The sequence below is a fragment of the Sparus aurata genome, chromosome 10 (assembly GCF_900880675.1).
Source record: "Sparus aurata chromosome 10, fSpaAur1.1, whole genome shotgun sequence".
Lineage (NCBI taxonomy): Eukaryota > Metazoa > Chordata > Actinopteri > Spariformes > Sparidae > Sparus > Sparus aurata.
In genome coordinates, this window is record NC_044196.1 from 8,749,794 (window position 1) to 8,765,809 (window position 16,016).

Below are 16,016 nucleotides of genomic sequence, written 5' to 3' on the forward strand. Positions count from 1 at the left end.
TCCAGGTTTCTTTGCAACAGGATGTCAACAATAATACCACATGGAAACACCAGGGGGGAAAATTCTGTCTGTTGTCACTGTAAATGATATAAATTTGAATGCAACAGGCTCATCATGACTAATTTAAATCTATATAAATGCAGAAGAAGTGTTTCATATAGATTTCTCTTCAAGGAATAACGATAAAAAAGGAGTTAAGTGTTCAATCTGATAGAAAAGCTGAATAAATACAGTACATACTAAAAGTATCTATTAAGAATAGGGAAAAACAGCACTTTCCCCTCCTGCTTGACCCTTCTGAAATATTTTTCAGAGAAACTTCTTTCAAGCCAATTTCATCTTTACCAGGAGCTGAATTCTTACACTTATCCAAAGCATTTCTTAACTCTCTCAATGTGAATGGAACATTATATTTAACCTGTATAACCTCAGCATATAGTCTCCTTGTTTCTTTCCTACCCGTTCTTACTTCTTCTGATAAATTACTTGAAGTATGTACCTTACTCAGTGTGTTCACCATCATTTCTGCTTTCTCTAGGTTTGATACAGACAACTGTTCTCCATCTGACAGGACTGGATAATTCCACTCTCTTCTATCACCTTCCATTTTTTCAATCATTTCCCACACATCATTTATATCAATAGTACTTCCAGTTGAGCTACGATAATCCTGTTACAGGGATTCAGGAAATAGGAGGTGGACCCAAATGCAGAGCAGACTCAGAAGGCAGGATAAGGCGGAAACAAAAAGCAAGCTTTATTAAACAAAAGCCGAAATTCACAAAAACCAGGAGCAGAAAAGAAAAAGAGTCCAAGGAACAAAAAGAAACTAAGTAGAAAAAAACTCAGAAACCAAAGTGACAACAAAAAAGGCAAAGTACAGGTACGAGCTTCTGTGCCCGCCCAAGAGCCTGCAACGGCCAATGAGTGGTCGTGTAGTGTCCCACTCTCTGTTTTGCCTCCTCTCTCCTGAGCCACTCACATGCCAGCCTCCAGATGATTGATATATCATGTAGCCAATGAGATTTCAGATCCAGTAATATGTAGTTTATATCAGTTTTCGAACTACAAACTCGGAAATTATGCAAGTTTATCATTTTATGTGTTTTGCTCTCTGAATAGTCTGTTTTTCCACCTGAACACTTGTTTTCAGCTATTATATATGTAAAAAAGTTCATGTGAAGAAGGAAATAAAGAAGTATAGCAAGTATTTTGAGCTCATTAAATGGCATCATTAGCACTTGTGGAAGAAAATTCAGCGTAAGAAAGAGCCCAAAACCACGTCTGGACTCCAGTGACTCAACAACAGCTCTGGAGTTACTCTGGACTACACTGAAAGCTGCTGAGGACAATGTCACGTACATTTCCAGGATGAAGACGAGGTTAAAGGAGCACAGAACACACTGCCAGAGTTCAGCCTGACTGTAAACGTGTAGATAAGAGTCATAAATGTTTCCAAAGTTCAAGGTGCTCCTTTCCTGACGGTATATTTCCCTCCTCTCACAGATGGGCCAGTTCAGGGATTGGTGATCTCACCATGCTCCAAAGTGCAACAGCTGACAAACAAAAGGCTGCAATTCAAAGAGCCATAAAAGAGGGTTTGTTTCCTGCTCGATGCTTTTACTGGCTGTGAGGAAGAGAAACTCTTCAGACGCTCTCTGTTGTTCGGAGGTGAGATGGCGCAGCAAACAAACCGGGGGGACGAGCTGAAATTCAGCTGTTCGATCTGTCTGGATCTACTGAAGGATCCGGTGACTATTCCCTGTGGACACAACTACTGCATGAAGTGTATTAAAGCCGCGTGGGGTGAAGAGCATCAGGAGAAAACCCACAGCTGCCCTCAGTGCAGGAGGAGCTTCACACCGAGGCCTGAGCTGCTGAAAAACACCATGTTGGCAGAGTTAGTGGAGGAGCTGAAGAAGACTGGACTCCAAGCTGCTCCTGCTGATCTCTGCTATGCTGGAGCTGAAGATGTGGCCTGTGATGTCTGCACTGGGAGGAAGCTGAGAGCTGCCAAGTCCTGTCTGCAGTGTGTGGCCTCTTACTGTGAGCAACACCTGCAGCATCACTTTGAATCAGCCGCTTTAAAGAAACACAAGCTGGTGGAGCCGTCCAAGAAGCTACAGGAGAACATCTGCTCCCGTCACGATGAGGTGATGAAGATTTTCTGCTGCACTGACCAGAAGTGTATCTGCCTCGTCTGCTCAATGGACGACCATAAAGGCCACGACACAGTGTCAGCTGCCACAGAGAGGGCAGAGAAGCAGAAGCAGCTCGCTCAAAGTCGGCAGAATGTCCAGCAGAGAATCCAGGACAGAGAGAAAGACGTGAAGGAGCTTCAGCAGGAGGTGGAGACGACCAATCGCTCTGCTGATGAAGCAGTGGAGCACAGTGAGAAGATCTTCACCCAGCTGATCCGTCTGGTGGAGACCAGACGCTCTGATGTGAAGCAGCGGATCAGATCCCAGCAGGAACTGGATGTTAGTTTGGCCAAAGAGCGTCAGGAGAAGCTGAACCAGGAGATCACTGAGCTGAAGAAGAAAGACGCTGAGCTGGAGAAGCTCTCGCTCACAGAGGACCACACCCAGTTTCTTCACAGCTACCCCTCACTGTCAACACTGACTGAGTCTACAATCTCACCCAGACCAAACATCGACCGCCTGCAGGCCTTTAAGGACGTGACAGCAGCTGTGACAGCAGTCAGAGATCTAATGCAGCTGATTCTTACAGACAAGTTACCTTTAAGAGCTGAGTTCTTACAATATTCACGTCAGATCACACTGGATCCAAACACAGCACACACACATCTGGTTTTATCAGAGGAGAACAGAAAAATAACATATAATGATAAAAATCCACCATATCCTCATCATCCAGACAGATTCACTGTCCACAGACAGCAGGTGTTGAGTAAAGAAGGACTGACTGGACGTTGTTACTGGGAGGTGGAAAAGAAGAAGAAGAGCTGGAGTGTTGATGTAGCAGTCGCTTACAAGAGTGTTGAGTAGATCATGTGCTTTGAGATACAATAAGAAGTCTTGGTCATTACGTTGTCGCAGTGATGGTATTTATATCCTCTATCATGACAGTCAGTCTACTTCCATCTCTGTCCCTGTATCCTCCAGAATAGGAGTGTACCTGGATCACAGTGCAGGTATTCTCTCCTTCTACAGCGTCTCATCCGACACCATGAGACTCCTCCACAGAGTCCAGACCGCATTCACTGAGCCGCTCCATGCTGGACTTTGGCTTTGTCCTCCTAATGGAAACACTGCTGAAGTGTGTAAAGTGAAGCAGTGATTAAAGAGGCAGAGGCTTTCATTTGTTTGATGAACACCAGGGTGTGCTGTTTATACAGGTTCAGATATCTGAGCAAAAACATGTCAAGGATGAGGTTTCTCACATTAAACTGACAGTAGACATGTTTTCTGCTTCTGTGTATCATCATGTAGTAAATATTGATTGTACATTGTGATGATATCTGCAGAATGTATATAATAATGAAACCATCTGTGTTTATATTGCTTCCCTTTGTCACACAGTCACTCAGGAGAAGGAGGTTTAGTGTTGATCCATTTCTATTACAGACTAAATGATTAAATAAACTGATGTTTTGAACCATGTTGTTCCATTAGTGACGGAAAAACAAACGATCCAGGTTTCTTTGCAACATCCTGTTGCAAAGAAATCTGGTGCTGTGTCGCAAAGAAACCTGTCTGCTGTAACTCTAAACATATATACATTTGAATGTAACAGGCTCATCACGACTCATTTAAATCTATACAAATGCAGAAGAGCTGTTTAATTTAGATTTCTCTTCAAGGAATATGAATTTAAAAAAGTAAAGTGTTCAATCTGATAGAAATGCCGAACAAACACATTCTATCGGCTGTAATTAGTACGAAAGGTGGGATACACTTAAATATAATATTTTAAAAACAATTAAGAATTAGATTTATTGGACAGGAAGATTGATCCTCTTGTAAGTTTTTCTCCTTGTTATGCAGCTCAGAGAACAAATGTCAGCTGGACAGAAACAGATATACAGTTAAAAATAAATATATCACGCATATATAATATACAGCAGCGGTGGCGTAGTCCGGGGCCCTCAGGAAGTCGTAGGTGAAGGCTGAGTCCTTCCGGGGACCATCGGCAAAGATGAAGGCTGAGGTCCACTGGTGGTTGAACAGCTGACTGGAACACCCTCCTGAACCTTGGCGAGCCCACCGTCGGAGAACCACCGGGAGGTGTCGGCCTGGAAACCGGCAAAGGATCAGTGGTTGCTGTCGGCCGGGGAGCCAACCGAGGTTCATCAGGAGCCGGCGGCCTGGGAGCCAACGGAGGATTTCAGGGAGCCGGGATCTGGGAGATGCTGACAGCTGTCGGCCTGGGAACCGACGGATAGTCGCTGGCAGCTCTCAGCCTGGGAGCCAGCGGAGGTTTGCTGGAAGCAGTCGGCCTGGAAGCCGGCGGAGGTTCACCGGGAGCCGACAGCCTGGGGGCCAACAGAGGATTCCCTGGAGCCGGCAGCTGTCGGCCTGGGAACCGGCGGAGAGATGCTGGCAGCTGTTGGCCTGGGAGCCGGCAGAGTGTCGCTGGAAGCAGTCGGCCTGGGAGCTGGCAGAGTGTCGCCAGAAGTGGTCGGTCTGGGAGCCGGCGGACGTTCGCTGGAAGATATCGGCCTGGGAGCCGGCAGAAGTTCACTGGAAGTGATTGGCCTGGGAGCCGGCAGAAGTTTCGCTGACAGCTGTCGACCTGGGAGCTGGTGGAGAGCCGCTAGCCAAGTAGCCAATTTCGACTTCTACTTGTTTTGTTTGGTTCCTTCTTCTACTTTCTGCTTGTAAACAGTGCGCAAGCTTTATAGGCATGCTCTTTCTCTTCCTCTCAGTTTTTGGTAGGTTTCAAGCGCCACCTATAGGCCTGGGATATGAACAACAGCATGTTGAGTCATTTACAATGGATCCATTTAGACACAAATATTCTTGAAATGATGCCAAGGAAGACTTGGGAAAAAAAGATAGTTTTGGTACGTGTGGACATGGCCTCAGTCTCCTTTCTCATCACTCCACACCCCCTTACCCCCTCGCCAAAATCCCCATAGTCATGCTCCCCACCACATATAGAACACCTTTTAGTCCCTTTACACACTTCAGCTACATGACCAAACTTCTGACACTGTAGCATTTTATTGGCTTATGAGTGAACTCTCTTACCCTGTATCTCATAAATCCATAATATAGCTCTGCAGGCAACTCTTTTGTGCTGAACTGTACCAAAACTGACTCAGTTTCTTTTTTTTCACCTCCCTTGGTTAAACGCTTTGCACTCTAAACAGCATCACACTTTTCTTTTACATTTTTAACCAGCTCCGTCATCTCAGCTGCTAAAGGAATCCCATAAATCACTCCTTTATTTCCTTGTTCATCCACTTTCACCACCTTTATCACCACTGCTCTCCCAACCTCGGTCCACCCTTTGTAGCTATAACAGGTTCAGCTCTTCTGGGAAGGCTTTCCAAAAGGTTTAGGAGTGTTTATGGGAAATTTTGACCATTTTTCCAGAAGCGCATTTGTGAGGTCATACACAGATGTTGCACGAAAAGGCCTGGCTCTCAGTCTCCGCTCTAATTCATCCAAAATGAATCGGGTTGACATCAGGACTCTGTGCAGGCCACTCAAGTTCATCCACACCAAACTCTCTCATCCATAGCCTGTTTTGGATAGAAAAGACTGCACATTTGCTGCAAGGTAAAGGCTGCAATGTGTCGCCCTGTCTTTCTAAAACAAAGGTGTAATATTCCTCCTTTTCCAAAAGCCGCCACTTGGCCACCACTGGGGTAGGCGTAAACATGTAACATGACGTGAAGCTCAAAGTTTGGCTGTGAACAGTGACAATGAATTTGTCTTCAAAATAAGAGCTTTACATTGCACCCCATTGGAGTGTAGAGCTAGGTTCTTAGCGAAGGGCTTTTAATTTGAAAGTAGCGACCGTTCGTATTTGATTTGATTTGATTTGTCTTCACTGACAATACATTACACATCTCAGACGACAACTGACACTACATACACACCAACAATAGCTTGCTGCTACAACAACATTCAGACAACGAAGACAGCTACAGAGACCGAGGAGACGCTAGCATCTCCCGGCTGTCCAGTTGCTCATCTTGATGTCCGCAGATGAAGTGATGGACTCACTGCTGTGATCAGCTTTTTCCTGGTTTTCAAACTCCCCGGCTGTCAGTCGCGCGACAGTGCACGTCATCGACACCTCCGCCCGTCTCACGCAATCGTCGGCACATTGACGTACCGGATTTACATGGCAATGGAGGTGGAATTAAGTGTACCCTCCGAGGCGTCAAATTGGTGGACCAAAACAGACCAATATACCGCCCTCTGTCTAAATCCGCAGACCTAGCTGCAAAAAGGACGGCCAAATTGGTGGCTTGCTGCCCAAAATAAGAATGGCTCATGTCTTTATGGACCTTGCTTTGTGCACTGGTGCACAGTCATGTTGGAACAGGAAGGGGGCATTCCCAAACGTTTCCCACAAAGTTGGGAGCATGGAATTGTCCAACATCTCTTGGTGTGCTGAGGCATTCAGAGTTCCTTTCACTGGAACTAAGGGGCCAAGCCCAGCTCCTGACAAACAACCCCATACCATAATCCCCCCCCCCCAACCAAACTATAGACTTTGCACAATGCAGTCAGACACGTACTGTTCTCCTGGCAACCGCCAAACCCAAACTCATCCATGAGATTGCCAGATGGAGAAGCGCGATTCATGACTCCAGAGAAGGCGTGCTTTACACCACTGCATCCAGCGTTTTGCATTGCACTTGCTGATGTATGGCTTGTATGCAGCTGCTCAGCCATGGAAACCCATTCCATGAAGCTCTCTACACACTGTTCTTGAGCTAATCTGAAGGCCACATGAAGTTTGGAGGTCTGTAGGGATTGGCGACCTCTGTACATTATGCGCCTCAGCATCCGCTCACCCCACTCCGTCATTTTGCGTAGTCTACCACTTCGTGGCTGAGTTGGTGTCGTTCCCAATCACTTCCACTTTGTTATAATACCACTGACAACAGACTGTGGAATATTTAGGAGTGAGGAAATTTCACAACTGGACTTGTTGCACAAGTGGCATCCTATCACAGTACCACACTGGAATTCACTGAGCTCCTGAGAGCGACCCATTCTTTCACAAATGTTTGTTGGAATAGTCTGCATGACTAGGTGCTGCTTTTATACACCTGTGGCCATGGAAGTGATTGAAACACCTGATTTCAATTATTTGGATGGGTGAGTGAACACTTTTGGCAATATAGTGTATGTACAAAGTTCACGTGAAGACGGAATGAATAAGTATAAAAAGCATTTTGAGCTCATTAAATGGCCTCATTAGCACTTCTGCCAGCCTGGGAAGAAAATTCATCGTATAAAAGAGCCCAAAACCACATCTGGATTCCGATGACCAAACAACAGCTCTGGAGTTACTCTGGACTACACTGAAAGCTGCTGAGGACAATGTCACAAACATTTCCAGGATGAAGACGAGGTTAAAGGAGTGCAGAACATGCTGCCAAAGTTCAGCCTGACTGTAAACGTGTAGATAAGAGTCATAAATGTTTCCAAAGTTCAAGCTGCTCCTTCCCTTATGGTATGTATATTTCCCTCCTCTCACAGATGGGCCAGTTCAGGGATTGGTGATCTCACCATGCTCCAAAGTGCAACAGAGACAAATCGCTGCAATTCAAAGAGCCATAAAAGAGGGTTTCTTTCCTGCTCGATGCTTTTACTGACTGAGAGGAAGTGAAACTCTTCAGACGCTCTCTGTTGTTCGGAGGTGAGATGGCGCAGCGAGGAAACCGTGCGGACGATCTCAAATTCAGCTGTTCGATCTGTCTGGATCTACTGAAGGATCCGGTGACTATTCCCTGTGGACACAACTACTGCATGAAGTGTATTAAAGACACGTGGGGTGAAGAGGATCAGGAGAAAACCCACAGCTGCCCTCAGTGCAGGAGGAGCTTCACACCGAGGCCTGAGCTGCTGAAAAACACCATGTTGGCAGAGTTAGTGGAGGAGCTGAAGAAGACTGGACTCCAAGCTGCTCCTGCTGATCTCTGCTATGCTGGAGCTGAAGATGTGGCCTGTGATGTCTGCACTGGGAGGAAGCTGAGAGCTGCCAAGTCCTGTCTGCAGTGTGTGGCCTCTTACTGTGAGCAACACCTGCAGCATCACTTTGAATCAGCCGCTTTAAAGAAACACAAGCTGGTGGAGCCGTCCAAGAAGCTCCAGGAGAACATCTGCTCCCGTCACGATGAGGTGATGAAGATTTTCTGCCGCACTGATCAGAAGTGTATCTGCCTCGTCTGCTCAATGGACGACCATAAAGGCCACGACACAGTGTCAGCTGCCACAGAGAGGGCAGAGAAGCAGAAGCAGCTCGCTCAAAGTCGGCAGAACGTCCAGCAGAGAATCCAGGAAGGAGAGAAAGACGTGAAGGAGCTTCAGCAGGAGGTGGAGACGACCAATCGCTCTGCTGATGAAGCAGTGGAGCACAGCGAGAAGATCTTCACCCAGCTGATCCGTCTGGTGGAGACCAGACGCTCTGATGTGAAGCAGCGGATCAGATCCCAGCAGGAACTGGATGTTAGTTTGGCCAAAGAGCGTCAGGAGAAGCTGAACCAGGAGATCACTGAGCTGAAGAAGAAAGACGCTGAGCTGGAGAAGTTCTCGCTCACAGAGGACCACACCCAGTTTCTTCACAGCTACCCCTCACTGTCAACACTGACTGAGTCTACAATCTCACCCAGACCAAACATCGACCGCCTGCAGGCCTTTAAGGACGTGACAGCAGCTGTGACAGCAGCCAGAGATCTAATGCAGCTGATTCTTACAGAGAAATTACGTTTCCTGGAGCCAAGAAGCAGAACTGAGTTCTTACAATATTCACGTCAGATCACACTGGATCCAAACACAGCACACAGATATCTGGTTTTATCAGATGAGAGCAGAAAAATCACATATAATAGTAAAAATTCACCATATCCTGATCATCTAGACAGATTCACTGTATATTATCAGGTGTTGAGTAAAGAAGGACTGACTGGACGTTGTTACTGGGAGGTGGAGACGAACAAGAGTGAGAGAGTTGAGGTAGCAGTTGCTTACAAGAGTGTTGATAGATTAGGTTGGTTTGGACACAATAAGAAGTCTTGGTCATTACGTTGTAGTAGTTATCATGCCTTCTATCATGACAGTCAGTCTACTATATATCTCCGGCCCTGTATCCTCCAGAATAGGAGTGTACCTGGATCACAGTGCAGGTATTCTGTCCTTCTACAGCGTCTCATCCGACACCATGAGACTCCTCCACAGAGTCCAGACCACATTCACTGAGCCGCTCCATGCTGGATTTTGGCTTCATGGTTCTGATGGAAACACTGCTGAAGTGTGTAAAGTGCAGCAGTGATTAAAGAGGCAGAGGAGAGTTTAACATCAGAGAAATGTGTTGTAGCTTCTCTCTCTTTACAGGGAGAACTGAAGAGATGTGAGCCCGGATGGTTCTGCTGATTGGACTTCTTGTGTGTGTTGTATCAGATGCAGAATGTGTATATATGTGTGATGGTGATGAGCTGCTGAGCTGCCACGTCCTTATTGAAGCAGCAGTGAGTTCAGCTGACAGGCGTTCAGCTGGATGCCTCACATATTATAGAGTGTTGTGTTTTCCTCTGGATGGAATCTGATCTGGGTCCAGTTTTATTGACGTGACGTCGTGTATCAGTGTGTAACTGTGATCAGTTTGTACAATCTAATAAATGTGTGACGTGATGCTGGAATCAGACTGTGTGTTTGTTTCTGCTCTGCTCAAACTTTCATTCTTCGTCAGAAAACCAAAGTTCAAACTGCTGCTTTTTTTCGTCTGTTGAACCACTGACGCACAAACATCCAAATACGTGAAAGAAAAAAAAATGAAACCAAGAAAATGATCATAAAGTTAATAAAATACATTTAAAAATAATTTAAAAAAGGTAGAAAGACAGAAAGAAAAAATAAGAAAATAATGAAGTCAAGAAAATGTTGAAAATAAAGACAGAAAATCATAAAAAAGCGATAAAAGAGACAGAAATAGAAAACACCTAAAAAATTAATTCATAAAAAACACAACAATTAAAAATGAAAAAGACAAAAAATAATTTTAGAAAATAAAAAACAAAAGAAAAAAGAAAATATGAAAAACTAAGAAAATGAATTCAAAATAATAAAGATAAAAAAGATCAAAGATCAAAAACATAACAAAAACTAAGAAAATAATAATCAAATTAGGAAAATATCTTTTTTAAATAGACAGAAAATTATATCATCAAAGAAAATAATGAAAGTAAAGAAAATGATAAAAACATACATAAAGAAAATAAATTATAAGTAATTAAAAACACTAATTAAATAATAATAATGTTAGGAATTTTTTTTTTTAAAAGACAAACGTTCAAACTAAATTATTATTAAAAGTAAGACAGACAACAAATTGAAAAATATAAAAGACAGAAAACAATTATATAAAAATGAAATTCATAAAAATAAAGAAAATCATTTTTTTAAAATAAAATACAAAATAAAACAGATAGAAAATAAAAAATATAAAGAAACAAAGTAAATCAACAAGAAATAAAATAATAGCGGAATGAGCGGTCAGGTGTGAGCGTCACAGTGATGCAGGTGAATCAGCTGCTGGGTCTTTGTTCCTGTCGTCTTGCTGCCATGACGATCAGCTGGTCTCCACCAGCGACTGCAGACAGTGTTCAGTCTGTTACATCAGGTTCAACACCTGCAGCCGTCATGGAGGACAGAGACAGAGCACACACACCACTGAGTCACACTGACATTCAAAGCTTTCCTTCTGTCAGTCACACAGCAAAGTAACTGAGTACATTTACTCAAACAACACTGACATCTTCTGGCTGGATGAGGTTTCTCACATTAAACTGACAGCAGACATGTTTTCTGCTTCTGTGTATCATCATGTAGTAAATACTAGCCCTTTTTAGACAGAAAAGGCGGCACATTTGCTCCAAGGTAAGGGCGGCAATTTACCGGCCTGTCTTTCTAAAACGGAGGCTTAATATTCCTCCTTTTCTAAAAGCCGCCTCTGAGGTAGGCGTAAACATGTGACGTGACGTGAAGCTCGAGTTGGGCTGTGAACGGAGAAAATAGAATTAGTCTTCAAAATAAGAGCTTTACATTGCACCCCATTGGAGTTTAGAGCTGGTTTCTTAGCGGGGGGCTTTTAATTTGAAAGTAGCGACCATCCTTAGCTTTCCTACACAACAACAAGCTAACACAACAAAACAGCCACAGACACCGAGGAGACGCTAGCATCTCCTGGATCTCAGCGGCTGTCCAGTTGTTCATCTTAATGTCTGCGGGTGAAATGATGGACTGACTGCTGTGATCAGCTGTTTCCTGGTTTTAAAACTCCCCGGCTGTGAGTCGCACAACAGTGCAGGTCATTGACACCACCGCCCACCTCACGCAGAGGCCGCCACATTGACACCTCGTTTTTAGATAGCAGGCGAGGCGGCAATAGGTGTACCCTTCAAGGCGGAAAATCGGACCCCCAATTTGCCGCCCTCTGTCTAAAACTGCGGACCGAGCCGCCAAAAGGACGGGCAAATTGGCGGCTTTGTGCTCTGTCTAAAAACGGCTACTGATTGTACATTGTGATGATATCTGCAGAATGTATATAATAAAGAAACCATAAAGGAGGTTAAGTGTTGATCTATTTCTATTACAGACTAAATGATTAAATAAACTCACGTTATGAACCATGTTGTTGTATTTGTGACTGAAAAAGAAACGATCCAGGTTTCTTTGCAACAGCATGTCAACAATAATACCACATGGAAACACCACGGGGGTGTCACTGTCACTGTAAAATATATACATTTGAATGTAACAGGCTCATCATGACTCTTTGAAATCTATATAAATGCAGAAGAGCTGTTTCATTTATATTTCTATTCAAGGAATAAGAATGAAAAAAGCAGTAAAATGTTCAATCTGATAGAAAAGCCGAACAAATACATTAAATTGGCTGTAATTAGGTCTGATGTAGTAAGAAAGGAGGGATACACTTAAATATAAAATATTACAAACATTTCAGAATCAGATTCAACTTCATTGGACAGGAAGTTTAATCCACTTGTATGTTTTTCTCTTTGTTACACAGCTCAGAGAACAAATGTCAGCAGGACATAAATTAATATAAAATCAGACATTCGTACCTTGAAGCAGAACAAAGATATTTTACGTTTACAGCTGGAAATAACTGTTTATATTGTACATTAAGACACTAACATCTTCTTCCTGTGAGCTGTAAACAAACAGCACTTCCTCCTTTCTTTGTCATCAGCCGTTGTGGAGGCGGGGCTTGTTTGAATACGGCCGCCGCGGTTTGATTGGTTACTTCAAACTGTCTTCCTCCAATAGTCAGCTACCAGCTGCAGCGCGCGCCTTCTCTCCGCTCTGACCAATCAGCGCTGCCGTCGCTCCGGCGCTCTCTTTATAACCCCGCTGCTCGCAGCAGAACTTCATTCTTTCCCTGTGACTCCAGAGAAGATCGTCTAAAGATGGCCAGAACCAAGCAGACCGCCCGTAAATCCACCGGAGGTAAAGCTCCCAGGAAGCAGCTCGCCACCAAGGCTGCCCGTAAGAGCGCCCCGGCCACCGGCGGCGTGAAGAAGCCCCACAGGTACCGACCCGGTACCGTGGCTCTGAGAGAGATCCGCCGCTACCAGAAATCCACCGAGCTGCTGATCCGCAAGCTGCCCTTCCAGCGCCTGGTCCGTGAGATCGCCCAGGACTTCAAGACCGACCTGCGCTTCCAGAGCTCCGCCGTCATGGCGCTGCAGGAGTCCAGCGAGGCTTACCTGGTCGGCCTGTTCGAGGACACCAACCTGTGCGCCATCCACGCCAAGAGGGTCACCATCATGCCCAAAGACATCCAGCTGGCCCGCCGCATCCGCGGAGAGCGCGCTTAGACTGACCCCAGACCTGTTAACAACACAACGGCTCTTTTAAGAGCCACATACCTTCAATCTGAGAGCTGCAGGTTCCTTTGTTATTAGACATGAAGATGGAGGAATGTGTTAAAATGTATTAATCTGTAGGTGAGATTCAACACGGCTGAGACCACGTGCTTCTTAAGGCTGCTTATCTGACCCCAGTTTTAAACATGAGGCATCAACATTAGTCAGCAACACGGCAAATGTTAATGTTTGAATAGTCTCATTAATGCATGAAAATCTAATTACTTGTAGCTTAAAGGCGTCTTTGCTTCCACGTGGTCACAGAAGCACCAGCAGTCACACTGAGGAGCTGTTTGAGGTTTTGAGAATGCTTTTAATTTGAAGGTAAAACGCACATTAACACTGTATTTTTACATTTGCTCCCTCCACATGTCTGTGGTGTAGATGTGTAGTGAGCCTCCCATGGTACACCATTTAAATTACATTAGGTGGTGTTGACAACACATCTCTTTGCCTGGAAACAAGTTTTATCTTAAAGACAATTAGAACTAATACGTTGTTTAAAATGTCTTTGTACTTTTTTTGTACACTATTTAAATTACATTTGTTTTTTATGGTAGTGTTTTCAATCCCCAAAGTTAGCAAAACATGTTTAGAGAGAATACATTAGGACAGCTGTAATTCCAAGAAATAAGGTCAAACATGTACAAAACACTTTTATTCAAAGGCAACACAGAAAGCACAACAGGCCTAAATGTTGTAACTCGCCTCGTTCAGTCTTTCCCTCCAAAACAAACCGTTCAGTGGGAGTGTTGTCGCCACACAGCTGCTACTATCATCTTGAAAACAGGATGTTTTGCCAATTCAAGGACAGTTAAAATTAACGGTTTTGTCACACTAGACATATAATATGATAATAATGTGCATGAGTGTCCTGTAGCAGCTGCTCTCTACCTGTACCCTGCAGACAGGTAAACATTAACAATATTTGAATATTTTAAAAGCATTGATGCAAATGAATACAAATGCCTGACATGCCTGTGCACTCTAACATCTTGTCAGTGTGACCATCTATTGTTAGAGTGACACAAGGTATTTAAAACTATTTCCCACCAAACAAGAATCAGATTTTAAGAGTTTTAGCAACAAGTTTTTTTTTCACCTTCATCTCTGTAACAAACCATTAGTGGTGGGATGTGACCGGGCAGCTTCTGTACAGCTAAAATAACCAAACAGTTAAAAACATGTTTGTGATCAGGCACAATGACCAATACTATATTACTACGCAAAACAAAGTGATACAGTGTTTGAACTGTTGAACAAGCTTTTATTTTGAAGGTTATAAACAAACATCTCTTATTAATGAATGTATAAAAAGTGTGTTTACACAACAAGAGATGTTTCTGTTCATGTCAACATGAGTGCCTGGTTTATAAACACACATATAATAAAAGATACATACATACATGTGTCAAAGCTTCCTGTGCAGGACCTCCATAGAAAATATACACATTTAGAAACAAATATGAGTATGCATGATATTAATAAGTAAATAAATAACACCCACAGAAGTACCGGTAAGTATCCCTCCTGTACTGTCATTCTGAGTTGATTAAATAAAGTTTTATTTAAAAACACACACTGCTGTCTGCTCTGTGTCCCTGTTAGGATCAGTCAAGTCCTCCATACCGTTTTCATTTGACAGCTACTCTGATGTTAAACTTAAACTCCTTATTATCGTTACATGTGTGTGTTTATGATGCTGTGATGTCTGTAGTAGTCTTTCTTCTTTGTTTAGTAGCAGAGCAAGGTACAAACATGTCAACACAACACCAGAGGAGGTCTCAAACACACACACAAAAAAGAAAATATTATAAAATTCATGAAAACAAATAACATGATGAAAACATGTAACAGACACAGAGGACTATATAAAACAGTCTCTGTTGAATCCTCCAGTTTGTTCTGATGTTCAAATGTTGGCACTTCAAGGCGCCCTGAGCAGTGACGTCACCGTGTTTACCAACGGCTGTGGGCGTGTCCGTTTGAAAAGCCGGAAGAGGAAGACCCGCTGTATTTTATATGAACGTGTGTTTGAAAAAGGTTAACGCGGGGTTTAACGATCAACGACACACAAAACTCTTCAAACTTCACTTATAAAACTTTTCAAATAAAGTACATATCAAACGAGAGATGAGTGGATTGTGATGAATCTGGAACGTACTCACCAAGTGATCGTGTACTTCCTCCAGACAGAAATATGTTTTACATTAACAGTTTGTACATGATTTATTTCTCACCTCCTGACCTGTACACAACGAGTTTTGCATGTGGAGCATCTACAAATTCCTACATGTACAACCGGTCTGACTTATGAAACCCGTTTTATAATCACCTCAGTCACGTATGTGTTTACTGAATCAGGATACAACCGAATATATAATATGTTATAGACACATCAGGCGTCTGTAGTACCGGAGGAACTTTGTCTTTAGTTTCAGGTGGGTGGCTCTTAAAAGAGCCGTTTTGTTGTGAAGGTTTCCGGGTGCTTACTTCTTGGCCTTCTCGGTCTTCTTGGGCAGCAGGACGGCCTGGATGTTGGGCAGCACGCCTCCCTGAGCGATGGTCACTCCGCCGAGCAGCTTGTTCAGCTCCTCGTCGTTGCGGACGGCCAGCTGCAGATGGCGGGGGATGATCCTGGTCTTCTTGTTGTCACGGGCGGCGTTTCCGGCCAACTCCAGGATCTCAGCGGTCAGGTACTCCAGCACAGCGGCCAGGTAAACCGGGGCTCCGGCACCGACACGCTGAGCGTAGTTACCCTTCCTGAGCAGCCTGTGGACACGACCCACCGGGAACTGGAGCCCGGCACGGGAGGAGCGGCTCTTCGCCTTGGCCTTAACCTTTCCGGTCTTTCCACGTCCAGACATTTTCTTTCTTGTTTCTGTAGAGAGTCGAAGAAGAATACCTTTTCAACGCCCCC

The 16,016-nt window shown here is 44.0% G+C and overlaps 4 protein-coding genes across 4 annotated transcripts; 3 read left to right on the forward strand and 1 right to left on the reverse strand.

Annotated features, from left to right (window-relative positions):
• The first annotated feature begins 1,676 nt into the window (after nt 1-1,676).
• LOC115589226 (tripartite motif-containing protein 16-like) lies at nt 1,677-3,480 on the forward strand. The gene is made up of 2 exons (XM_030430017.1): nt 1,677-1,786; nt 1,835-3,480. Exons 1-2 carry the CDS (start codon nt 1,677-1,679, stop codon nt 3,006-3,008), a joined length of 1,284 nt encoding a protein of 427 aa, XP_030285877.1. The 3' UTR covers nt 3,009-3,480.
• A 4,278-nt stretch (nt 3,481-7,758) lies between these two features.
• On the forward strand, nt 7,759-9,847 carry LOC115589210 (E3 ubiquitin/ISG15 ligase TRIM25-like). Its single transcript, XM_030429989.1, has 2 exons — nt 7,759-8,878; nt 9,455-9,847. The coding sequence occupies exons 1-2, from the start codon at nt 7,854-7,856 to the stop codon at nt 9,456-9,458; spliced, it is 1,029 nt and encodes a 342-aa protein (XP_030285849.1). The 5' UTR covers nt 7,759-7,853; the 3' UTR covers nt 9,459-9,847.
• A 2,746-nt stretch (nt 9,848-12,593) lies between these two features.
• On the forward strand, nt 12,594-13,098 carry LOC115590448 (histone H3). The gene has a single exon (XM_030431810.1). It carries the CDS (start codon nt 12,638-12,640, stop codon nt 13,046-13,048), a length of 411 nt encoding a protein of 136 aa, XP_030287670.1. The 5' UTR covers nt 12,594-12,637; the 3' UTR covers nt 13,049-13,098.
• Nucleotides 13,099-14,335: 1,237 nt separating this feature from the next.
• LOC115590446 (histone H2A-like) lies at nt 14,336-16,011 on the reverse strand. The gene has a single exon (XM_030431808.1). The coding sequence runs from the start codon at nt 15,961-15,963 to the stop codon at nt 15,586-15,588; it is 378 nt and encodes a 125-aa protein (XP_030287668.1). The 5' UTR covers nt 15,964-16,011; the 3' UTR covers nt 14,336-15,585.
• Between the last annotated feature and the right edge of the window lie 5 nt (nt 16,012-16,016).